The 25,725-nt window shown below is 41.5% G+C and overlaps 1 protein-coding gene across 1 annotated transcript in view; it reads left to right on the top strand.

Annotated features, from left to right (window-relative positions):
• EHD3 (EH domain containing 3) overlaps nucleotides 1–25,725 on the top strand; it is a 55,072-nt gene that overhangs the window by 10,021 nt on the left and 19,326 nt on the right. The window contains exons 2-3 of the mRNA XM_020972359.2: nucleotides 7,574–7,750; nucleotides 20,960–21,057. Of these exons, the coding sequence (XP_020828018.1) occupies nucleotides 7,574–7,750; nucleotides 20,960–21,057 (275 nt within the window). The remainder of the gene's footprint in view (nucleotides 1–7,573; nucleotides 7,751–20,959; nucleotides 21,058–25,725) is intronic.

The following is a 25,725-nucleotide window of genomic DNA, read 5'->3' as shown; positions in this document are numbered from 1 at the left end:
TTTTTGTTTGTTTATTTGTCTTTTGGTGAGGCAATTGGGGTTCAGTGACTTGCCCAGAGTCACACAGACAGTGAGTGTTATGTGTCTAAGGCCCCATTTGAACTCAGGTCCTCCTGACTCCAGAGCCAGTGCTCTGTCCACTGGGCCACCTAGCTGCCCCAAGACAGAATCTTAATCACTGGGGCCAGAGATTCTTGGGCTGGTGCCAAACTGTGTTCCTTAGGGTTTGACTTCTTCCTCTCCTCCGTCTTTAGTTACCACTGAACTGTTCTTATACTAAATTGACAGTATCATATGTTTAGAGTCAGAAGGTACCTTTGAGGTTATCTAGTCTAATCCCTCATCTTGTACATGAGGAAACTGAGAACCAGATAGGTAAAACAGCTTATCCAGAATCGTATGACTAGTCAATGTTTGAACCCGGGTCTGAATGTTACTTCAGTTCCCTATCTACCATTTACCAAAGTGCTTTTAATAGGACCTCCTTCCTGCCCCGTCCCCCTAGGTGATACCAGACGTTGTGGTCCCCATTTTACAGATAAAAAAAAGATGAGTGAGTCTGAGGCTAAATAACTTATCATTCAGCACACAGATAGTAAGGTTCTGAGGCAAGATTAGAACTCAGAACATAAACCCTTTTCACATACCCTTATTTAGTTCTTGCTCAGTTCTTATTGCAATATCTTAATTACTTTGTATTTATTTTGTCTGCTTTTCTTTTTGCCCAAAAAGGCCCCCACAGCCTAAAGGGGCACAGAACTTTCTAAAGGCCTCAATTTACTCAAAGGGGAGGGAGGCAAGTGGGGTTAAATGACATGCCCAGAGTCACACAGCTAGTGTCTGAAGCTGGATTTGAACTTGGGTCCTCCTGACTCCAGGGCTGGTGCTCTATCCATCTAGCTGCCCCCCAATTTACTTTTTTGTGTGTGTGTGAGGCAATTGGGGTTAAGTGACTTGCCCAGGGTCACACAGCTAGTAAGCATCAAGTGTCTGAGTCTGGTTTTGAACTCAGGTCCTCCTGACTTCAAAACTGGAGCTCTATCCATTGAGCCACCTAACTGCACCCCTTTCTCCCCCCCCCCATTTTACTTCTAAAATATAAGGTGGCCAGCCAGGGTTGATAAAGGACTGGTTTTGCACTTGGGTCCAAGCCTTGTCTCTGGTCCATATTAGCTTTGTGACTGCAGACAAATCACTTCATCTTTCAGTTTTCTAGACAACCAAGACCACAGGTCACAGATGAGTTGGGGCTCTTGGTGCACAGAGGGAGTTTTCATACCAGGAGTTTCCCCAGACTGATGTTAGAAATGCAAGTGTGCACCACCATAATGTGCCTCAATGGGGATGATTTGTCTTTATGATTCCTGAGCTCCTAGAAACATCCTCTTAGAAGAAGAAACATCCTGGGTCTGGAAAAACAAGCCAGTATCTTTTCTTTTAGCATTAGACATCCCCATTCCGTTCTTAGGAAGAGATGTGAAATGATGGGCCTCAGATGTACAGAGATGGCACAGTCTGTGTGGCTGTGTTTTCTCCAAAGTACGACCTAGCTCTCTCCAGACCTCCAGTCTCTTGGCCAGTATCCTTCAGGGATTTCTGCCCCCTTTGCATACAGAGTTCAGCTTCGTTCTTGTTTTTACTTGGGCTGCCATGTAGGCCCTACCCCCTACCCATTGTGCCCTTCAGTGACTTCTTCACAGGTGACTGGATGGAGAGAGCCTTAGGGGAAAAGGGTGTAATACCTAGGGAGTATGATGCCAGGGTAAATGTGATGCAAACCAGGGTCAACCCCTCCTCCTCATCCCCCCACCCCCACCGTGTGTGTGTGTGTGTGTGTGTGTGTGTGTGTGTGTGTGTATTTAAACTTTTCTGTTGTTCTTCAGCAAATAGGGCAGCAGAGCAAGCAGGCAAGGCCTTGAGCCTGCATACAGTGTATAGTGACTGCCGGAGGGGGGTACACAGATCAGTGGGCACAGAGAGTTCTGCCAGGTATGGAAGGCAGGGTAATGCGGGGGCCACTTCTGACCCTAAGTAGCCATGGAGACTTGAATAAGCCCCTGCCTCAGTTTCCTCACCTGCATGAGGAGAACAGCATGGGCTTGTTCTGTCTGATTCTTCATGGTTTTGATGAGAGTCAATTGAGAAAATGGATGTGATAGCTCCCTTCATATATGTGAGTGGTGATGGAGAAGATAAAGTGGGCTTATTCTATATCATTACCTAGGACAAAACTTAGGACCAACAGGCCGGGGTTCAAGGAGGTAGATTTGGACTCAGTGAAAGAGGAAAATTACTACCCTTTTCTGATTTTGTTTTTTGAAAAGCTTACTGAGTTGTAGGCTCACTAAAAACTGTCTTGTCAGATCTTCTCTAAACCGTGTATTTTTCCCCCTATAGTTTAACAGTTTTCTCTGCACAATAAGTTTAATAAATGTATGCATGATGACTACTGAAAAGCAAAAAGAAACATCCTTGGAAGGTGTTTTTATTGTTGTTTTCAGAAGTTTAGTGCTTGCCCTAATAGCAATCCCATTACCAGAGGAAATCCTGGCTCTAAGCAGTGTTTGTTTGCTTAGGCTGGGATCCTAGGGAGATGATCAGGGCGGGGCTGTCCTAGGCATTGGAGGTCCAGCCCAAGAGAGTTTGGATAAGTTCAGGGCCAGCGTGGTCCTTGATTTTTCTTGGGATCAAGATTACCCATTCCTCAGTCTCACTGGTGGAGACCTAGCTTCCCCAGGGACTTCCTCTTCTGTGTTTTTTATCTTTGGGGAAGGGGAGCCATAGCAACCCAACTGAAACTGCCACTGGGCAACCTTTATGCAAATGAATTGCTTTGTCCTTATAATACTTTAGTCATTATAAGCCAGTGGAAATTCCAGAGCTGGTGCCCAGGTGTGAATCATCACTGTTTGCTAGTCGTGTGTGCTTTATTTTACTGGGGAGAAGAGGACACAGAGAGTGTTATTTCATGTCATTTGCTCTCCTTATTCAGAAGGTGGGAGCCTCATGGGCTAGTCCAAGGGTGGGGAACCCCTTTAAAGCCACATGTGGCCTTCTAGGTCCTTAAGTGTGGCCTTTTGACTGAATCCAGATTTTAAGGATTTGTTCTGTAAAATTTGGATTCACTCAAAAGGCCTCACTTAAGGACCTAGAAGGCCACAGGTTACCCACCCCGGTCTAATCTGGAGAGCCCCTGGGATGGGAATCTGGTTATTTAGGTAACTTCCAGCTATGTTCCTAGCTTGCTGCTCTTTGATATGTACAAATCACTTCATATCTTGAGACCCCAGTTCTCTCTTCTGCAGAATGAGGGGGTCAAGGCTAGATCATCTTTAAAAGCCCATGATACCGCCACCATTCTGTGATTTTAACATCAAGTTCCTTCCTTCTTTCTGGCCTCTCCTTTGTGTGTGAGAGACAGACCCTCCAGCTGCAGGGAAAATTCAGTTCGCAGCAGGAGAGGTTGAATTTCTCAGGCCTGACGCATTTCCATTTCAAGCCGCTAAAGGGCTAAGTCTTATATGTGTCACATATAACAAGTCTTTTTTTAAAATTTCCTGTCCCCACTAGTTGCTTCTCTTTTTATACATCAAGGGCAGTCCAGAAGATCGTTGTAGGTGGGGTTACCAACCACCCAGAATCTGGCTAGCATATTGTCACAAAAGCTGCTTGCTTTTCACTGATGTCAAGATGTGGCTGCTTTTTGTTTGTCTGTTTTTGGTTTTTTTTATTTAAACCCTAATTATAGGTGGAAGCTTTGTTTGAGAGATTCCTGAAACAAAGGGCCCAGGTGTACTTTGGAGATGCCCCTCCCTTAATGGAACATGACTGAGCAGTCACTAGTCTTGAAGATGTATATAAATCCCCAAAGCCATTTAAAGGCTGGGTCCAGATTTTCCCTTTTTCTTTTCTTTTTTCTAAAATTATGAACCTAATATTAAATCATTAGCAAATTTAAACATTTCAGTATACAAAGAATAAGAAAAAAAAGTATCAAAAACTGTGAAATTGTTACATAAGGTTTGTTTCTTAAGAAGTATATAAATGTATATATTGTGTATGTGTGTATATATGTACATATATACACACATATAGTATATTTAAAAAGATAGTACCAAGGTTGCTCTGTTGTCTGTACTTCTGTTTTGTTGTTTTGTTTTGTGTGTTATTTTAAAATATAGTTTTATTTATAAACTGTGTTTTTCACCTTCTTACCAGGCTGTTTGACTCCACAGCATCAGTTTCTTAGTGAAGGCTGGCAAATGTCTATTAAGACTTCTTTGCTGCCAACTTCCGGGTGCAAGATGGGAGCAAAAAATCTGCTTGTTTTTTTTTTTCCTCTCTCTCCTTGCCTGCTTTCAGCTTCCTACTTCTCTCATTCTCCTCCTCCTCTACCCATACTCCTTCTGAGGCCTAACTAGCACCTTGTACATATTTTGGGGGTAAACACCTCATTTCCTCAAGTTACTTAAAATGGAAAGATAAAGGGACAGTTAGCACAGCATTAAGGGCCTTAGATGTGAAGGTCATGATCCTCTTGATTTGGGACTCTAAAAATAGATTTTTTAAAATTATATATAATATATATATATACACACACATATATACACATATATATGTATATATATACATATATGTATATAATATTTTTTTTCCCAATTACATGTAAAAACAATTTTTAACATCCATTTTTTAAAATTTTATGTTCCAAATTTTCTCCCTCCCTTCCTCTCTTCTTCCCTCCCTGAGATGGTAAGCAATATGATATAGGTTATACATATGAAATCATGCAAAACATATTTCCATATTAGACGCTGAAAATAGTTGTTAGGGAAACTTATGCTTACATAGGCCAGACTTTCAAATGGCACTGACCACTGATCCACCTGCAAACTTGTCAAAAGCTTTATTTCTGTAAGCAGTTGGGGATAAGGGATCTGGGTTAGTAGCACAGTATTGATCAAAAGGAGCTAGAGGGAGAGATGTCATGAAATGAACAATGCTTGTGTGGAGAGGGATGAGGTAGAGTTTGGGGGAGTAGGGATGGAGAAAGGGGGTGCAGACCTATGATTTCATCAATACAAGAAGTTCCTCTCATGTAAACTCTCCACTGATGCATGCCTGAAACTCATCTGTAATTTGTAGTCTAAAAGAGTTGCCCAGGACCCTGAGAGGTTAAGGTCCTTCTCTAGGGTCAGGTATAGGTCCTATGTGTCAGAGTAGGACTTAAACCCAGATCTTCTTAACTGTAATGCTGGCCCTCTTTGCACCATGACATACTGCTTCCCAGAGGCCAAAAACCAATCTTTTTAAATTTAAAAACAGAAGCATTGAATAAAATGACTTAGCAAGAAAAGAAGCAACCAAACGTTTCTCCAGTAAGCCTTCCAAAAATATATAGAACATTAGTGGAAAGAAGAGCAACATGCAAAGAACATGGATGGCCAGGGAACACATATGGAGAGATAACTGCACAGGAGAACATATGATTAGCCTTCTAATAAATGCTCAAAAGCTGATTTATTCTTCTCTTCACTTACTTCAGATGCTGCAGTAAACTATCCCATGCCTTTATTTCACTAATTTAAACAGTACACAAACTATTCTACCATTTTTTTTTCCCTTTCCCTTCAAGTCCTGGCAAGTATAACTAATGTTATCAGCAAATTTTTCACTTGAAAATAACCTGAGCTAAAGCAGCAAGACCTATACAGACATCATTTCTGTTTTTAAAGCATAATTATAGTTTATTTGTCATCCTTGTTGAGTAATGCTAGCTTGCATTTACAGACCACTTTAAGGTTTGCTAAGCGTTTTGTAAGCATTATCTCATTAAAGGCTTATAACAATCCTGTAAGGTAGATGATATTATGACCCTCATTTTACCGATGAGGAATCTGAGGACTAGAAAAGTTAAGTGACTTGTCCAAGGTCACATAACTAATGTCAAAGAAAGGTTTTGAAGTAAGCTTTTCCTCTAGCTCCAAGTCCAACACTCTAACTACTATAGTACCCTGTCTCGGTAATGATTTCATATGCCTAGATATAACCCCTAGGAAAGTCCAGCATACTATATAGTACTGGGGACCTTCTTGGCCACAATACTGTCCCTAGGATAAGGATTCTTAATCCAGGGTCTATGAACTTAAAAAAAAAAGTTTCATTGTAATTGGTTTTGTAATCTTACGTATTTCATCCATTTAAAAATTGTTCTGAGAAGAGATCCATAGGTTTCACCAGACTGCCAGAGGGGGTCCGTGACCCACAAAAAGTTAACTGTTGCTTTAAGATAAGATTCAAACTCTTCGCTATGTTATTTAAAGTTCTTCACAGTCTGGCTTCAGCCTTCCTTTCTGGTTTGATTATAAATTACTCCCCCTCACATGTTCTGTACTCTTTCTAGCCAAACTGACCGACTTGCTAGTCTGTGTAAAAGATATTCCATCTTCCTACCTCCATGCCTATGCCCAGGCTGTCCCTCATACTTGGAATGCCATTCCTCCAGACATTTGCCTGTTAGAATCTCTAGCTTCCTTCAGCCCAAGTGGCACATCCTAACCAAGTATTTCTGTTCCCTCTAGTTGTTATTGTTCTCTCCCTCCTCAGATTAGCCTCTCTGTATTTCTCTATATGCTGTATTCCTCCTGTATAATTTAATCTCCTTGGAGACAGCTACCATTGAGCTTTATCTTTTTAACTCTAGTGCCTGGAACATAGTAGGTGCTTAGTGAATAGCCCCTTATAGGAGCTTTCTTGGCATTATAGTATAACAGAAAGAAGTGTAGCCTTGGTGGAGAAGATCTGGGTTCAGATTCCCCATTTTACTTGCTAGCTGTGTGACCTTGGGCAAATCACTTATCTCTGAGCTCCAGTTTCTTCATCTGTAAAATAGCGATGATGACCTGGATTGCAGGTTGTTTTGATTATCAAACAAGAGAATTTAAGGGAGAATACTTTTTAAATCAGCCAATCAGCAAGCATCTATGAAGTGCCTACTGTGTTCCAAACACTGTGCTAAGCACTAGGGATAGAAAGGAAGGCAAAAGACAGTCCCTGCTTAGAAAGAGCCCAGTCTAATGGGGGAGACATCATGCAAATAACCATGAGCAAATGAAATATGTGCTTGACTAATTGGAGATAATCAAGAAAGGGATGGTACTAGCTTTCATTAGATAGAGATCAGGAAAGATTTCTTATAGGAGATGGTATTTTAGCTGAGACTTGAAGGAAACCGGGGAAGTTAGGAGGCAGAGATGAGGAGGGCCTGAGTTCCAGACAATGGTGGACAGCAAGTTAAAATGTGCAGAGTCAGAGGATGGGCTCTTTCTAAGCAGGGACTGTCTTTTGCCTTTCTTTCTATCCCTAGCATATATAAGAAATGTGATGGTACAAACAATAACAGCTAATTGGATATGGAACGTGAGAGAGCTGGGAGTCAAGGACGATTCCTAGACCGTGAGCCGAGGCAGCTTGGGAGGATGATGGTACCCTCTGCGCAGCACTTTAGAAATGTGGGCCGTCATAATTGTTCCTTGTACAGAGTACCAAAATCAAACCTTTTTCCTTTCATCAGGTACTTACTGGAACAGGACTTTCCAGGCATGAGAATCGGGCCTGAGCCCACTACTGATTCATTTATTGCGGTGATGCAGGGAGACGTGGAAGGAATTATCCCAGGAAATGCACTGGTGGTCGACCCGAAGAAACCCTTTAGGAAACTCAATGCTTTTGGAAATGCCTTCTTGAACAGGTTGGTGAGCTGGGCCCTTTCCTGTCTCTTTCTCCTTGGGGGCTGCAGCGGAAGATGTAGAATGGAAACAGTAGCAGAGAAGAAAAGATGGAGTCAGCTTTTTCCTTAGATTTCCAGTCTTTATTGTAACCAGAGGACTTTCCCCCCTCCCTCCTCTGCTATTGGTATCTTGGGTCATGCTGAGCTGAGCCAAGTCACTCTCCATGTGGACAAACATGAATAGGCGCCTCGGAGTGGCAAACACCAGGCCCATTCACTGCCACCCAGGGTGGGGGCCAGGGCACTAAGCCAACCCGAATTCTCCCTGCCCTTCTTTCTCCCTACTCCGGATGAGTGTGACCCAAGCTGCCTCATCTGGTACATTTGCTTCCTGGCGGTTAATCTTAGCTTGTCTGGAATTTGGCTCAAAGTCATAGGATTATAGATATAGAGATGGAAGGGAGCTAGAAGTCATCTGATCCAACCTGTTTGTTTTAAAGATGAAGAAATAGAAGCCCTAGAGATGTGAATGAAGTTACTCCTCCAAGGTCACACAGCTAGTGAATAGTAAAAGAAGCATTTCAGTCAAGGGCCTCTGACTTGAAATCCAATGTTCTTTCTACTATACCAGCTGCCACTTGGGAGGGGTGTTAAATCCCAGGAAGTTGCTTAAGGAAAGTGGAGGTTAAGTGATTTTACGGGAATCACCTAGCTTGTAAGAGTCAAAGGCAGGATTTGAACATATGTTTTCCTAATTCCAAGCCTGTTGCTCAGTCCACTGTGTCTTGGGTGCCTCCATTTATCAGCAAATAAAATTTTTAAAATGAAGGTACAAATGGGGGAAATGCAAGGATAAAATTCTGTGGTCCTATAAAACAAGTCACAAAAAAAATAAACCCAGGTGATTACAGACTGCCAGCTAATAAAAACAGAAAATTAAAGTTGGAAGGAGAAGAAATTCTAAAGATTATCTTGTCTGCTATGCTTCTCCAGAGAGAGGACTGATAAACTCTGAGTACAAATTGGAACATATTTTTTTACCATGTTAATTTTTCTTGCCTCTTTTTTTTTTCTTTGCAACATGGCTAACATGGAACTATGTTTTTCATGACTTCATATGTATTATGGGTATCATATTACTTGCCTTCCCAGTGGGGAGGGGAGGGGCTGGAAAGAGGGAGAGAATTTGAAATTGAAAATGAAAATTTTTTTAAAAAATTTAAAAATATATTACTAGTCCAATCCTATCATTTTGTAAAACACAAAGCCCAGAGAAATGAAGGTTACATGGCTAATTAATGACAGCTGTTATTAGAACTCAGGTTTTAAATTCATGCAGCTTGAGAATCAGTTGAATAAACTAGATGTGCTTAGCCTGGAGCAGAGGGATTTACTAGGGCCATGGCAGCTGTATTCAGATATTTGTGGGCATATGATTATGATCCCCAAACTTGGCCCCTAAGAAGAGTTGACAAAACGCACCTTCCACCTGCTTTATACAGGTGGAAGAGGGTGGCTCTTCAGGTGTCAGGTACTGCCAGACTTGGTTGATATGTGGATTAGTTGTGCTGAAAGCTTTTATCCTTTTATATTTTATTTTCTGTTTCAAGAGATGGTTCTCTGGCTAGGGAGTTCTAGTGGGCATTCTTTTTGTTCATGAGTTGTGCTTGATGGTCACTGAGGTCCCCTCCAACGTTCCAATTTTATGATTCTGGTGCCACTGAGCCTGTGGTTCTTCAGAAGCTTCTGAAAAGCTTACAGAGGTCCGGCAGCATGGAATATTGTGCTCCTACCATGCATGTTGCACTGTAGGGGATGTGGAAGACATAGAAAAACCAATGTCTCTCCTCAAAGAGCTTATGGTCCAGTGAGGCAAATAAGTTTAGCCCAAGAATCGAGGTGAACAGTACAAGATAGGATGTAATAAAGTACAGAATTTTATGGTATGGTTTGTAAGTGTTGCAGATGTTCAGAGGGGAAGGAGCTCGGTGAGGATCATCACAAGGGCAGAGAAACTTGAATGACTAGTTGGATTTGGAGCAGTGGCACCTGTTCTTGGTATGCTCCATAGTTGGAGGTGGCATGCAACCTCAGTGAAGGCACCGCAGTCACCTTCTCTCTTCCCCTGTGCTCTCCATTGTTTCTTCTTTGGCGCCCTTTGAGGAAGGGTATCTCCCTCTTCACAGTCCTTTATTTGGGGAGCAGGGGAGAGGAGCCCAAATGTTTGGCTCCAAACATGGTGCTAGTGGCCCTTCCACCGGCGCTGTGCTTGGGAAAGAGCCTGTCATGACCTTAAGACAACGAGGGGCATCAGCTTGACTTAACTAGAATAGAGATTGCCTCTAAGAAATAAGGTTGGGTACCCAGAGCTGGATTAGTTTATTTAAGGACACTAATAGCCAGGCAGTGGATTTTGGACTTGATGCAGTAGGAAAGAATGACCCACTGAAGCTTTTTGAGCCAGTGAGTAATGGGATAAAGGCTTTGTTTTCAGAATATGAGTATGACAGTGGGGTCCCGGATGGATCGCAGCAGGACAGAGTTCTGAATCACACAATGTTTGGAAGAAAGAAAGTGCTTAATAAATGCTTATTTATGGAAGCAGAGATGTGTAGGGAACATTTAACAACCAGCTCTACAAAAACGTACCCAGAACATGCACTTTTAAGTTTAATCTGTATTATAAACGTTTGTTCCATCACTTCCTTAAAGCTAGACAATCAACAAAACAATAAACTAAGCCCTAATTTGTAGCATTTGTTGATTTCTGAGATGTAAATATTCTCACTGAAAATTAGCAATCAGATAGCTGGTTTTGAGCTGGCTGCATCACATCCCTGGCCTAGTGTTAGGAGGGCTATCTAGGAAGCAGTTAATCATTTAGTTGTGAAAGAGAAGGACCTAAGTGGAATCACAGAACTTCAGAGCTCCACGAGGGATCTTGGAGACCATCTAGTCCAAGCCAGCCCTGAGCAAGGAGCAGTGTCGTTGAAAAGTGCTGATCTAGCTTTTACTTAGTCTTCCAGTGACAAAGAGCTGACTGCTTCCCAAGTCAGTCCATTCAGCTTTTGCACATCCCAGTTCATGCAAGTTGGGGCAGGTAGGTGGTGCAATGGATAGACCACTGGGCTTGGAATCAGGAAGACTCATCTTCCTGAGTTCAATTCTGGCCTCAGACACTTACTAGCTCTGTGACCCTGGGCAAGTCACTTAACCCTGTTTGTCTCAGGTTGCTCATCTATAAAATAAGCTGGAGAAGGAAATGTCAAACCACTCTAGTATTTTTGCCAAGAAAATCCCAAATGAGATCATGAAGAGTTGAATGCAACTGAAAACTATCGAACAATAAAAATTTATGCAAGTTAAGCTTGATATGAGTTTTTTCTTACATCAAGCCTAATTTTCCACACAGAGTGGAAAGATGACATTGGGAAAGAAGAAGAAGGAATTGATGTGAAACATTTTAAAGGAAAAATTCACCAGATTTGGTGAATGAAGAGGTGAGCTATGGTTACAACCTCAGTGAAGGCACAGTGATAACCTTCTTAGTATATACTCAAAAAAAAAAGTTGTATGTAATAGAGATCCATGATACAATCCTCTTTTTCTGTTTTTATTTTATGGAAAGGTTCATGTTTGTTAATGTTTAGTTTCACAATCAAAAAATAAAATAAGTCAAAGACAATAATGGCACAGGACAGTGGTTCTCAAATTTATTGCTCTCAGAGCCCCGTTAGACAATTGTCTTAAAAAATATTGAGCTTTGTTTATATGGCCTATAAATATCACTATTTACCATTAATAGAAATTAAAACTGATTTTAAAATATATATTTTACTAATTTAAAATAACAATAATAAACATGGTAGCAAATAACATTTTTAAGAATAATTTTTTCCTAAACAAAATAATGAGAAGAATGGCATTGTTCTACATATTTTTGTGGATGTCTTTAATGTTTGGCTTAATAGAAAACAGCTAGATTCTCATATCTGCTTCTGCATTTAATCTGTTATGCTGTATTGTTTTGGTTGAAGTAAAATCTGGCCTCACACAGATATGTAATTGGAAAGGGGAGGGTTCTTTTAATAGGTAAATGATGTCACTGTATTATTAAGGAAATAGTCTTTACCTCAGCGACCACCAAGGACCATATGGACCACGTGGATCCATGGATCATACTTTGGAACTGTTGGTATAGTAGACAGTTTGCTGAGGTTGGAGTCAGAGGATTTAGTTTGAAATCCTGGTTCTGCCACTAACAACTTGTTTGAACTTGGGCAAATGAAGCTCCCTGGCTTTCAGTTTCATCATCTGTAAAAGGAGAGGGTTGGACTAGATGACCTCTAAGGTCGAGGGGTGTGCTGGCATGTGTAACATAACAGCTGACTTCCTGGAAAAAAATATACACAACACCCTTTTAAGTTTAATCTACAATATTAATGTTTTCTTTATCACTTGCTTAAGTTAAGCTCTGATTTGGAATCTTTGCCAATTTGCTCACATTGAAAATTGAACAGTTGGGGAAAGCTGGTACAAGCTGGTTCTAGCACACTGCTGAGGTACCTTCCAGTCCTAGTCTTGTGATGTATGATGGTGCCACTGAAGAAAGAGCCATAATGGGAAGCCAGTGATTGGAGGGAGGGGGAGAGAATAAAGGGGGAGATGATAAATTTGATTGTAAGCATGCAAACTGTGAAATTATGGTGAGACATCCAAATGAAAATATGTAGTGGGAAGCCTCTCGGGAACTAATAAAGGTGGAAAACCTTCTGGCATCGGGGGACCTTGTGGTCAAGAGGTCCCCTCAGCCTCAGCAATGTAAGGAACCTCAAGGAGAGGGTGATGTGCTGAGCATTAGAGTAGTGACCTTTATTCTTCCTCTATCCCTTTTCTCTGAGGAAGGAGTGTTTCAGTTTCTTTTTCCCCCAAATATCCCTTGAGTGCTGCCTTTATACGTAGGCCAAGTGAGTGAACCTGGGACCCCCATCGCTAAGGCAGTTGTCGTCACAATCCTTGAGGGCTTGACAGGATGGAGCAGGATGTCCCTGCCATGATCCTTCACCCTCATCAGCATCATCATAGATGGGTCCTGTGTTATAGGATGGGATGCTAGGATCACCAGCCTGTTTAAACAGGAACTCATCTCGATTATCCATTCATCATCCGTGACTAAAAACCATGCCAGTTTCCTTCCCTCTGCCACCAAAAAACACTGGCTCTGGGGACAGCAAGTGACTGAAAACAAGTTATAAAATGAGCATAAGGGAAACAATTTGAAAGGTAGAGCTGAACAAAATAAATCATAAGGCATATCTGAAAGCCAGCTGGAAGTGATTTTTGCATTTTTAATGCAATGTCTAGCAATGAATTGTACGTATACATTAGTGCTGAGGTAAGAGGATGGACCTAGGGGAAAAAAAACAGCCTTATCTACATATAGTAACAGAAGTTACAGGAATGGAAATAAATGAATTGAGAATTCAATGGCTAACCCTAATCTAGAACTAAACCCCAGTAGAATTTGTGGAGATGTCTCCTTACTGGCATGTATGTCACAGGATTCCTAGGAATCCAAAGTCAGGGATTGAGATCATCATTTTTGAAGGGAGAGAAATTGAGGTGAAGAGGAAAAAAAGGATTCATCTCATGTCAGTGAGTGACAGAAATGTAAAGAGATAAAGGACAAAAGGTGAAGCATGCCTCCTGTCTCTTGGCAGAGAGGTGGTTGATTATAGTGCAAATGAGGCGTACATTGTCAGACAAGCCAGTGGTTCATTGTTTTGCTTAACGGCAAGTATTTGTTACAAGAGAAGGTTCTGTCGAGTCTGGGAAGAGTCACTGGGAAGTAAGTGATCCAAAAAAAAAAAAAGAAAAAATGTCAAAACACCTAAAAACGGGGAAGAGGAGTATAAAAAAGGAAGCAGTATAATATCACGGAAAAGGTAGGAGTCAGGGATACAGAATTTTACTTCTGGATCTACCACCGGTGACTGTTTAACCTTAGGCAAGTCATCTAAGAGGTAAAAATTTATTTTTAAATGTTTTCTTTATCACTTGCTTAAGTTAAGCTCTGAATTGGAGTCTGCCAATCTCCGAGGTGTGAATGTTCACATTGAAAATTGAACAGCTGGGGAGAGCTGGTACAAGCTGGCTCTAGCACACTACTGAGGTCCCTTCCAGTTCTAATCGTGTGATGTATGATGATCTCATTGAGAAAGAAGTCATAATGAGAAGCCATTATAGTTTAATATTATTATTATAATAATAAACCATTATTGTTTAGTGTTTAAAGGTTTGCAAACTGCTTTACGTGCAGTATATTACCTCATTTGATCCTCACAACAACCCTATTCTGTATGCAAAATTATTATTCTTATTTTTCAGATAAGTAAACTGGGGTTCCTATCGCTTTCTAAAGTCTAGACAATCAATAAAAATCAAGCCCAAATTATAAATTATAAATTTGCCAATTTCTTGCAAAATGGGTGACTTTGATTACATTAAATTGAAAAGTTTTTGCACAAACAAAGCCAATGCAACCAAGATTGGAAGGGAAGCAGAAATCTGGGAAATAATTTTTACAGGCAGTGTCTCAGATAAAGTGTCTCATTTCTAAAATATATAGAGAACTGAGTCAAATTTGTAAGAATGCAAGTCATTCCCCATTTGATAAATGGTCAAAGTATATGAACAGGCAGTTTTCAGAGGAAGAAATTAAAATTATAGTCATATGAAAAAAATGCTCTAAGTCACCATTGATTAGAGAAATGCAAATCAAAACAACTCTGAGGTACTACATCACACTTATCATATTGGCTAAGATGACAAAGCAGGAAAATGATAAATGTTGGAGAAGATGTGGAGAAATTGGAACACTAATGCATTATTGATGGAGTTGTGAACTGATCCTACCATTCTGGAGCACAATTTGGAATTATGCCCAAAAAGGCTATAAAAATGTATATACCCTTTGACCTAGCAATACCACTTCTAGGTTTATATCCCAAAGAGATCATAAAAATTAGAAAAGAACTCACATGCACAAAAATATTTGTAGCAGCTTTTTTTTGTGGTAGCAAAGAATTGGAAATTGAGGGGATGCCCATCCATTGGGGAATAGCTGAACAAGTGGTGGTACATGAATGTAATGGAATACTATTGTGCTATAAGAAATGATGAGCAGGCAGACTTCAGAAAAACCTGGAAAGACTTATATGGTCTGATGCTGAGTGAAGTGAGCAGAACCAGGAGCACATTGTAGACAGTAACAGCCACATTGTACCATAACTGAATTTGCTAGACTTAGCTCTCCTCAGCAATGCAAGGATCTAAGACAACTCCAAAAGACTCATGATGGAAAATGCTGTCCACATCCAGAGAAAGAACTATGGAGTCTGAATACAAATGGAAGCATACTATTTGCTTTCCTTTTCTTTTATTGTTTTGTTTTGTTTCTTTTTCTTCATGGTTCTTCCTATTAGTTCTAATTCTTCTTTACATCATAACTATTGTGAAAATATGCTTAATATGAATGTGTAAGTAGAACCTATATCAGATTGCACACCGTATTGGGGAAGGAGGAGGAAAAACGCAGGGAGAAAATTTAAAGCTCAAAATCTTATGGAAGTGAATGTTGAAAACTAAAAATAAATTAATTAACTAAAAAAAGAAGCTGAAAAAAATTGCCAATTTCTGAGGTGCAAATACTCACATTGGGGGCAGCTAGGTGCCTTAGTAAATAGAGGCCTGGGAGTCAAGAGGATCTGAGTTCAAATCTGGCCAAAGACACATGATACACACTAGCTGTGTGACCCTGGGCAAGTCACTTAACCCCATTGCCTAGCCAAAAAAAAAAAAAACCTTGAAAATATAACTGTCGGCTCTGCCCATTCGAGGTGGCTCCAGCTGGGTGACCAAGTCAAGTTACTTACCCTCTCAAGAGTTCCCTCAGCTGTGTAATAAGAATAATAACATCAGAAGCATCAGGGTTGTTGTGAGACTCCAATGAGATAATATTTGTCAAGTCCTTTGCACACATCAAAGGAATGAAGGTCAATTGTCATTCCTAATCTTTCTGTGCCTTCTCTATTTCCTCCTCTGTTTTAACATTATTATAGCACTACTGGGAAGATGATATGATTTACCAAGTTGCAAAAGCCCTATACAAATAGAAGGAGTGTTATTCTAGAGTATTCCATGAATGCTTAATTAATCCAAAGGGTTTTATCACTTTGCAGAAGTGAGTCACTGTTCCACCATCAATCCATCATCGTCAGCATTGGGTTGGATATGCTAGAGAACCAATACCATTTTCCCTATTCTTCCCTCAACTGTATCTGACTTTTTTTTTTCCTCTTGTGAATGTTCAGAATGTTTGAGCCAGGCGCCTCCCACCTCTCTCTGCCTTGGCCTCCTACGTGCTTTCTGGCTGGACTCGGGCATCAAGTAGGCAAAAAAGGCCTTGCTCAGGACCTTGGAGCCACTATTGCCGACAAGCAGGCCTGTACGGGGTGGGACCTGGCAATCGTACTGGGAACAGGACACATTTCCCTCAAGGCATTGCAGGAATAGCCCAGTTTCTCTGATACTCCTACTTGAAAGATACCCTTGAGATTTTTGCTCTGGCAGAATGTGTGGGTCCGACATTATAAAGACCCACAAATCATTACCAAATTCCAGTTTGCAGGAATTTCTCCCCACTCACTCTGCTACCTACCCTTCTTATATTCTAATAAACTCCATAGGACTTCTTTTTTTTTTATAATTAATTTATTTTTAGTTTCCATAAGATTTTGAGTTTTAAATTTTCTCCCTTTCCCACTCCCCACCCCCAAGATGGTGTGCAATCTGATACAGGCTCTACTTATACGTTCATATGAAGCATATTTTCCCATTAGTCATGACCACATATCCCTTCAAGAGAAGCTGGGCTTGGAAATTATGCATTCATCTTGAATTAAAATGGGGGGGAGGGAGGAGAAGGGAATAAGCATTTATTAAATACCTGCTATGTGCCAGGCAATGTGTTAAGAGCTTTACAAACATCTCATCTGAGCCTCACTAAAACCCTGGGAAATAGGTACTATTTTTATCCCTATTTTACCGTTGAAGATACTGAGGTAGACAAAGGTTAAGTGACTTTTCCTGGGTCACCCAGCTAGTAAATGTCTGTGGTCAACTTTGAACTTGGGTCTTCCTGACTCCAGGCTGTCCTTATACCACCATGACCTTTTTTGTGGTCGTTCAGTCATTTTTCAGTTGTGTTTGACCCTTTGTGACCCCATGTGAGGTTTTCTTGGCAAAGTTACTACAGTGGTCTGCCGCTTCCTCTTGCACTGGATACAGTGGGTCCATTTGTCAGGCAATCATAAGTTAAAGTGACTTGCCCAGGGTCACACAGCCAATAAGGGTCTGAGCCTGGATTTGAACTTGAGTCTTCTTGAATCCAGGCCTAGTACTCTATCCGCTGAACCACCAGCTGCCTCCTATTGTAATCTTTACAGTTCTTCAAAAAGGGGAGCGTTCACAGAATCATAGTTTTAGGGCTGGAAGGGATCTTAGAAGCCATCTAATTTAGCTTCCTCATTGAGGAAACCGAGACTTAGAGAGATTGAGACTTACTTGTCCAAGAGGTAGGAAGAGACAGGCCAGATCTGAACCCCTGATTTTCTGACTCCAAAGCTCAGAATTTCTCCTCCATTGTTCTGGATATTGTACACATATCTTGTTCCATTTGTCAAAAGCTCAAGCTGTCTTTTAGCCACCCGGAAGATCTACGATTAGGCTCATATTCATCGTCATACAGGGTATGAAGTCCTAAGAGTGCTGGTGGGAAGTTTTTTTATCTGTACTAAAAGCAGTATATCTGAGAAAAGGTCTAAATTACTGTAAACGTGAATTTGGAATCTACTTGCTAGAAGAACTGTGAGTCACTGTGATATGTTCCCAGAGGTGAGGTGAGTGGGGGAAGGTGGAGAATTAAATTCTCTTCTAGAGAATTTCATTTTTAAAAAGTCAGGCTGCTAGCTTAGTAATAATACCAAACTTCATTTCTGTGCTGCATCATACTTTTAGTATCTTCTCTCATGCATTATTTTCTCCATTTTGTAAGTAAGGACTCTCAGAATGGCTGCAAACAGGTTGTGACTCTCCTGGAGTCACAGGCAAGATACGTCATTGTGCTGGGTGCTGAGGGTGCAAAAATTAAACAAAAATGGTCTTTCCTCCCCTTGAGGATATTACAGTCTACCTCTTTGCCACTAACTTAGAGGGTGATCTTGGGTGAGTCAGCCTCCCTCTGGGTTCTGTTTGCTCATCTGTAAAATGAAGGTGCTAGACAGTATGGTAGCGTGGAAAGAGCACGGGCATCAGGAGATGGGTTTAAGTCTTTTTTTCTACCACTAGTTTGCCATGAGCCCTCAGACCAGTTGGTTTACTTTTCTGGCCCACGATTCCCTTGTTTGTAAATGAGCAGATTAGATCAAATGATCTCTAAGGATCTTGGCATATTAGAGCTTCACTTTCTACAAAAGCCTTTTTTAGATCTGGCTTCTCTGCTGCCTTGCTAGGGACTTCTCTCTCTAAACCTCCCCAGATTTATCCAACATATACTTGTCGGTATATGTGTTGGCTTCTCCGGTAGACTGTAAGCTCCTTGAGGGCAGGCCTTTGTTTTCTCCAGTATCTAATAGACTGGCTGGTATCTAGTGGACATTCAGTAATGCTTGTGGATGGATTTTTTAACCTAGCAAACAGCTATCCAGTATAAATATACTAGGAAGACAGTATAGAAGTGACTGGTAAGGTCAGAGAAGATTTCTTGGAGGAGATAAGTTTAGGGTCCCATTTTAAAGGTCATCAACGGGACCAGTAGCTAGGATAGATTGAGAGTGTCTTCAATATGTATATGGACAGGGAAGAGGCCCCGCTTGCAAGGGTATGGTGCCTTTGGTTCTCTAATCTGAGATCTGGGCCATGGGACTGCCTTTCGCCAGAGTTCCTTGAATGGAAACCAGGTCTTATGTGACTACATCTCTCAACCTTTTGGTTAGCACAGTGCTTTTACACATGCTTCAGTATTCAGTTGTATCTAACTCTTTGTGACCCCATTTGGGATTTTCTTGCAAAGATATTAGAGTGGTTTCCCATTCCCTTCTCCAGCTCATTTTACAGTTGAGGAAACTGAAGCAAACAGGGTTAGGTGACTTGCCCACGGTCACACAGCTAGTCAGTGTCTGAGGCAGATTTGAACTCAGGAAGATGAGTCTTCCTGACTCCAGGCCAGGCACTCTTTCTGCTGTGCCAGATAGCTGCCCTTTTACTTATGCTTACCCAATGTTTATTGAATGAATGAATGAATGAATGAATGAATTGAATGAATGAACTTTGAGCTGCAATTTGTGGTCTAATATAAGAAAAGAAACTGGAAAGAACAGCTAAATACTAATTGACCTTTGGACTCCCATAGGCTACTTCATATCTATTAGTCATATTGAGTTCCCTAGACCCAGCAATTGGAGCTACAATGAAGAAGAGAAGGCAGCTGGGACTAGTACATCCTGTTCAAAGTCATATCCCTGACTCGTTTAACTGGAAAGAAAGAGCTCTAGGTTTGGAGTCAGACAATCATGGGGAAATCCCTGCTACTGACTTGTGTGATCTTGGCCAATCACTTTGACTCTCAAGGCTCCAGTTTCCTGATCTGCCAAATGGGGACTTTGAACTAAATGATCTAAGGTTGTGGTCAGCCCTAGCATTTAAGGTCATAAATCAAGAACTGAAACGGATCTCAGAGACCATCTAATCTACATACAGCCTCATACTTTATTTCATTTTTTAAAGATTTTTTTTTAAAAATTCTGGACATAAACACCAATTTAAATTTAAATTTTTGTCTGTTATATACATAATAGAGTGGAAAAAGAGGATTGTATAAAAAGCTGAAAACCTCTGTTATGGACAGTCATATAATAAATTCTCCATTTAACATTCAAAACTGTCCTGCTGATCTGTAATTTTGTTCTGGCTTTCCTTTTGTTCTGTTCCCTTTTGGGCATTAAAAAAAATGTTTTAATGACCATCTTTCCTTTTTCGGATTCCTTAAATACACACACACACAGTGCCCCAAATTAAGGAGAAAAAAAAATACCTTTTAACAAATATATTTATTCAAGCAAAACAAATTCCCATTTGGGAAATGCCTAAAAATGTGTGTCTCACTCTGCATCTTAAGTCTATCCCGTACTCCACCCCTACCCATAAGCCCCCATTTTACAAATAAGGAACTGTGGCCCAGGAAGACTGTGATTTTCTCAAGGTCACATAGATGGTAAATGTCAGAGTCCGTATTTGAACTTATGTCTTCTCCCTCCAAAACCTTATTTTTGTATAAAACAATCCCAGATAGTAACATTTGGTATTTATGTAGTTCCTTCAGGTTTGCAAAGTATTTTATGTGTGTTATCTCTTTTGAGCTTCACAATAGCCCTGTAACATAGGGGCTCCTTTTAGCCCCATTTTACAGATAAGCAAACTGAGATCCAAGATCACACCAATTGTCAATGTCCAAGTCAGAGTTTAATCCAGGTCTTCCTGACTTCAGATCTAGCGTGATACCCACTATGCCCTACTGCCTCTCGGTTGCCAGGCTTAGCTTACTAATGAGTGGGCACATAGATTTTTTATCGCCTTTCCACTAAGGATATAAATTTGGCTGTATATGTCACTATGATTTGTATACAAAGGTAACATTTGGATGGACTGTGCTTCGTACAGGAAAACAGCTATTAAGAGAAATTAGCAGCTTTATTTAGATACATGGGAAAATAAGTCTAATGTAGTTTCCTAATTAGGGATATCCAAATATTGTACTGATGGATTTTGCAGGGGTGGGGCAGGGGTAGGGATAGTGAGTCCACTGTCACTGGAAATACTCAAGCAAATGCTGGTTGATTATTTTTCAGGGACGTTGAAGAGAGGGAGTCATGCTTTAGGGAGAGGTCAATCTAGATGACCTCTGAAGTCCCTTTCCACTCTGGAATCCTCTAATTCTTCAAGGAAGTATATATGACTAGGAGTTGGATTTCATTGTTTTTTACACCACCCTCTCCATTCCCCCCTCTGCACACACTAAAAAGACCCAAGGATTCCACAAGCAAAACAATGTCCAGATTGGCGAAGTGTGGCCTTTTTCTCAAGGTTTTTTTTTCTTTCTTTTCTCTTTTGTAGATTCGTGTGTGCCCAGTTGCCCAACGCAGTGCTAGAAAGCATCAGTGTCATTGACACACCTGGGATCCTGTCTGGTGAGAAGCAAAGAATTAGCCGAGGTAAGAGAGCCATATTGCTTTATTTGCTGGACAGAACAGAAAGGTGAATTAACCAGGAATGTGGACCCAGAAATCTACTCTAGGGGCTAAGCCCTGAGCAAAGAAGGCTCCCCTCCCTTCTATCCCGTAGGACTGAAATGCTTTGTCACTCCAGTATCTGAGAAGAGTGCTGGAAATTGTCTCTTGTAGATGTATAGGAATTCACAGGTGTTGGGAAAGGGCTTGGGGGGGGGGGGATAAGGAGAGGGGGAAGGGGACTGAACTGGTTCAGGGCTTTGTGGAAGAGCCCAGGAGCCCCACATCAGGGTTGAGTTCTGTCCCAGCAAACAACCAGCTGGGTGACCTTGGGAACTCACTTTCCCTTTTCTGGGCCTCCCTTCCAAAATGAGGCAGTTAGATTAGCCAACCTTTAAGGTCCTTTCTAGCTCAAATGGTCTAAGAATTCTAGGAACTAAGCCAGCTTAAACTTGTCTGGGGTAGAAGCTCTCTTCTTACCTTTACTCTGTCATCCTCTGTATTCGTGGCTTCAGGGCAGCTAGGTGGTATAGTAGATAGATCTTCCTGACTCCAGGCCCAGTACTCTGAGTTCAAATCCAGCCTCAGACTCTAACCAGCTATGTGACCCTGGGCAAATCACTTAAACCCCTTCAGTTCCTCATCTGTAAAATGGGGAAACACTGGAGAAGGAAATGACAACAACTCCAGTATTTTTGCCAAGAAACCCCTACAATCCATGGAGTCATTTAGAGCTAGACAGGACTGAAGGACAGTAATTCATGGCTTCAAAGTAGGGTGGACAAAGAAGCCCTGGGTTCAAGTGCTGCTTCTAATACATACTTGCTCTGTGACCCTGGGCAAGTAATTGAATTTCTCAGTGCCCCTGGCAACTGTCTGAATATATAATTTGCAAAACAGTAGCAAATATTTATTGATACTTGAGCATTTCCTCAGTGGGAGTCATACACCAGTGAAATCAGAAGGTCCAGTTTAAAAGAAAAAAAGCTAGCATTGCTATAGACCTTTAAGGTTTACGGAATGATTTACATTCATTAACTCATTTGATCCTCACAACCCCATGAGATTGGTGCTATTATTATTATTATCCCCGTTTTCTGGATGAGGAAACTCAGAATGAGAGGTGTTTAGTGACATGACCAGAGTCAATGGCTGGTGAATATCAGATGCAGAATTTGAACCAGGTCCTTCTGATTCCCAAGCCTACCCCTCACCATACTCTATCCCCAGTCCTCCATAGAGGTTAGATCATTGCTGTGGTGGAAGCAAATGAGAATATCTATACTTTTAGGTCCTTCCTCTCTCTTCTTCCCTGAGAACTTCCAAGGCCATCTCCCATGGCTTCCTTCTTCTAGTGCCCCTGCTGAAATCTTGGCACATGGCTATTATTGGACGTGCTTGTCTGGCCCATGTTCCTGGGGCTACCAGAAAATTTTAATTTCCACATGCCATCCCAGAGGAGTAGCATCCTCAAGGGCCAATAGAAATCCCCACCTGTTACTCAGGAGGAAGGAGTTTATTTGTGGTACCATCCCCAGTCCAGATCCGACTGATATCCAGAGCCCTTGGAGGAATAGGAGGGACTTCGTAGTGAAGTAGAAAAATACTGAGTACAACAGGAAACCCAGGGGTAGGCCCTGTTTCCCTCCTTATTTCCCTCTCATCTCTTCTTTTTATCACAGTCTGGGGCCCTGCACACTCTCCATTAGCAGAGAGTTCCCAGCCCATCAGAAGCATAAGAAGGGAGGAGAGGTGGGAATTTTAAGATAGAGGAGAAGGTGCTTACTTATAAAATGAATTGTAATCTTATATAGACTGGGAGCTAGATTGTGCAGTGGTTAGAGCCCTGGGCCTGGAGTCAGGAATTCCTGAGTTCAAATCTGGCCTCAAACCCTGGCAGTGACTCTGGGTAAGCCACTTAACCTGTGTCTGCCTCAGTTTCCTCAGTGTAAAATGGAGATAACAATAACACCTACATTCCAGAATTGTAAAGATCAAATGAGATCATATTTTGTAAAGTGCATAGCACAGTGTCTGGCATCTAGTAAGTGCTTGATAAGTGCTTGTTTTCTTTCTTCTCTTGAATAGCATCATGTGGTTGGGGAGAACATCCTGGCTGGATGCTTTCTCCATTATGGAGCTGGTAAATTAGGCTCTAGGAAAGGGAAGAGGTGGCATAGGGGCCCACTATATTGACACATCCCTATTCAGAACTTTGGCACCAATTGGAGCCCAGGGAGTAATTCTTGGGCACATAAAAGTTGTAGATAGTGAGCATGGAGCACTAGAAAGAATTTGGAGTCCTAGGTTCATAGGCTATGACTCCTAGAGCCGGAAGGGACCTCAGAGGCTCTCTGCCTCCAAATGAGGAAACTGTGAGGCTGTGAAAAGCTACAGGACAGGAGTCCTGAACATGAAGTCACAGGGCTTTAGTTTACATTCCTGCCTCTGATGCTTAATCCGTGTGGGATTTTAGACAAGTCACTTCTATCTTGACCTCATTTTCCTCTTCTGTAAAATGAGGGAGTTGGACGAACGGGCCTGGATCTATAATACTTTTATTGGTGGGAAATTGGGGAGAAAACTTAACACTTAACATCTGGGTCCTGGGATCTGCAAATTCTTCAGTTTTGTTACGGCTCTATGTGTTCTATAAGGTGTAGCATTTTTTTGTGCAAGCCCTTTCTATTCATGGGCCTATAGCTATAGTGCTAACTAGGGTGGGGTGATTGGACTTTGACCCAGGGTGCCAAATTTAGAAGGTGCTGACAGCGCTTCCTTTTAATTCCTCAACAGCAAAGAAATGACAGAGCTTAAGACCTAGTTGGTAAGAAATTATCCTTAGTTAAATAGAGAGAGCTATCAGATGACCTCCCTCTCCCTGGTCTTTGTCTTTTGACTTCATTCACCTCCTTGTGTGATATTTGCCTCATGCTCATAAAATTCCTAGTTGCTACTTTGCCTGCAGGTCTTGGGTTGCCAGAGATTCTTCCTTTCTCCCCTCTATAGCCTGTTTCCCATTCTTCTCCCTAGTTAGGTGACACAGTGGATAAATGGGCTTGCATTCAGGAAGACCTTGAGTTCAAATGTTGCCTTAGACACCTAATAGCTCTGTGACCCTCAGTTTCCTTAGCTGTAAAATAAGCAGCAGTTAGACTGACCTCTATGAGCCAGTGCCAAAAGAGTGCTTTAGATAGATTGGAAGAAGCTGTGGAGGTTGGAGGGCTACAAAATGCATCTCCCTTTCCCTCCCCTAACCTCCCTGTCATTCTTTACTCTCCTTCTTCCCTGCTCAGCTCAGCTATCGTCCCTGCCCAAACGGGGGAAACTGAGCTTGTGGCCCTTTCTTATTCTTCTCAAGGCTTGCTGCTGCAGGGGAGAGACAAGGGGAAGCCAGTCTCTGCCCCTGCCTCGTCTTCATCTCATCATCCTCTCTCTCCTTTCCCGTCCAGATGCAGACAAGGGCTATAGCTGCCTGTATAGATGCCCATTTGGAGGTATACCCTGACGTTTTCTCTAGCATGTGGCCTCTCTGACCTCTTAGCAGCTTGGGTGGCTATTTTTTTTGTTTTTGTTGTTTTGGTTTTTTAGCCTCTCCCTTTGGTTTCCTAACCCTTCCTCCTACCTCCCCCAGCCCTACCTCAAACCAGTAGAATTTGTAACACTTCTGCCAGTAGCTATGACTCATCCCTTCCCCAAGTGGTGTGGTGGTCCTAACAGAGAATTAACAGCTTAACAGATGTACAACCCAGTGTCTCTTAAGAAGTGTGAGACAGGCCTAGTGCCTTTCATTTGAATGACTTGGAAATGGCACATTTCAGTTTGTGGGAACCCTCTAGGGAACTCCTTTGACAGAGTATCCACAAAGGCTCAAAAGACTAGGTCTCTGAAACTTTAAAGAGCCCTGGATTAGGATTCAGGAGATTTGAATTCAAGTCACAGATTTAATTGGACAAAATAGCAGTATAATCTTAGACAAATCTCTTTACCTCCCTGGGCCTCACAGTCTACTCATCCATAAAGCAAAAGAGTTGGATGAGGTGATCTCTCAGGCCTTTTCCAGCTTTAATAGTCCAAGATTAAATTCTCTCTCTGCCAAATCAACAATAAATCATTTTGCTCTGAGAACTGTAATCAAATTAATAGTGTCATTGCTAATGAAAAGGGCATGACAGGTGACTGTCCTATGGCTCATTTCATCATATCTGGGATTGCCCAAACCAAAACTATCTTCCCTGGCCACCATTTCCCTTATATGTGTTGTGTTCTCTGTTAGAATGTAAGCTTCTTGAAGGCAAGGACTGTCTCACTTTTGTATTTGTATCTCCAGGACCATAACACAGTGCTTGGAACCTAGTAGTTGTTTAATAAATGCTTGTCAGTTGATTGAATAAACATTTATTAAACACTGACCATGGGCCAGACACTAGGTATACAAATACAACCATGAGATAATTCCTCTTTGTGGAGGGAAGAGATTATAATGATGGAGACCTGAAAGTGGTGAATTTTGGTCTATAAGATGGAGTTCAGGATAGCCTAAATACCTGGGTTTGCATATGACAGAAGAAACCCTGGCCTTGGGTGTGTTCTTCAGTCTTTGCCTCTTCTAGGAATTATGGGGATTTGTTTTCATTGGGTGGGCAGGGAGAA

The sequence above is a fragment of the Phascolarctos cinereus genome, unplaced genomic scaffold (genome assembly GCF_003287225.1).
Source record: "Phascolarctos cinereus isolate Bilbo 61053 unplaced genomic scaffold, phaCin_HiC Scaffold_2;HRSCAF=192, whole genome shotgun sequence".
NCBI classification, from domain to species: Eukaryota; Metazoa; Chordata; class Mammalia; order Diprotodontia; family Phascolarctidae; genus Phascolarctos; species Phascolarctos cinereus.
The sequence above is the reverse complement of the archived record's forward strand: the minus strand, read 5'-3'. Positions and strand labels throughout refer to the sequence as shown.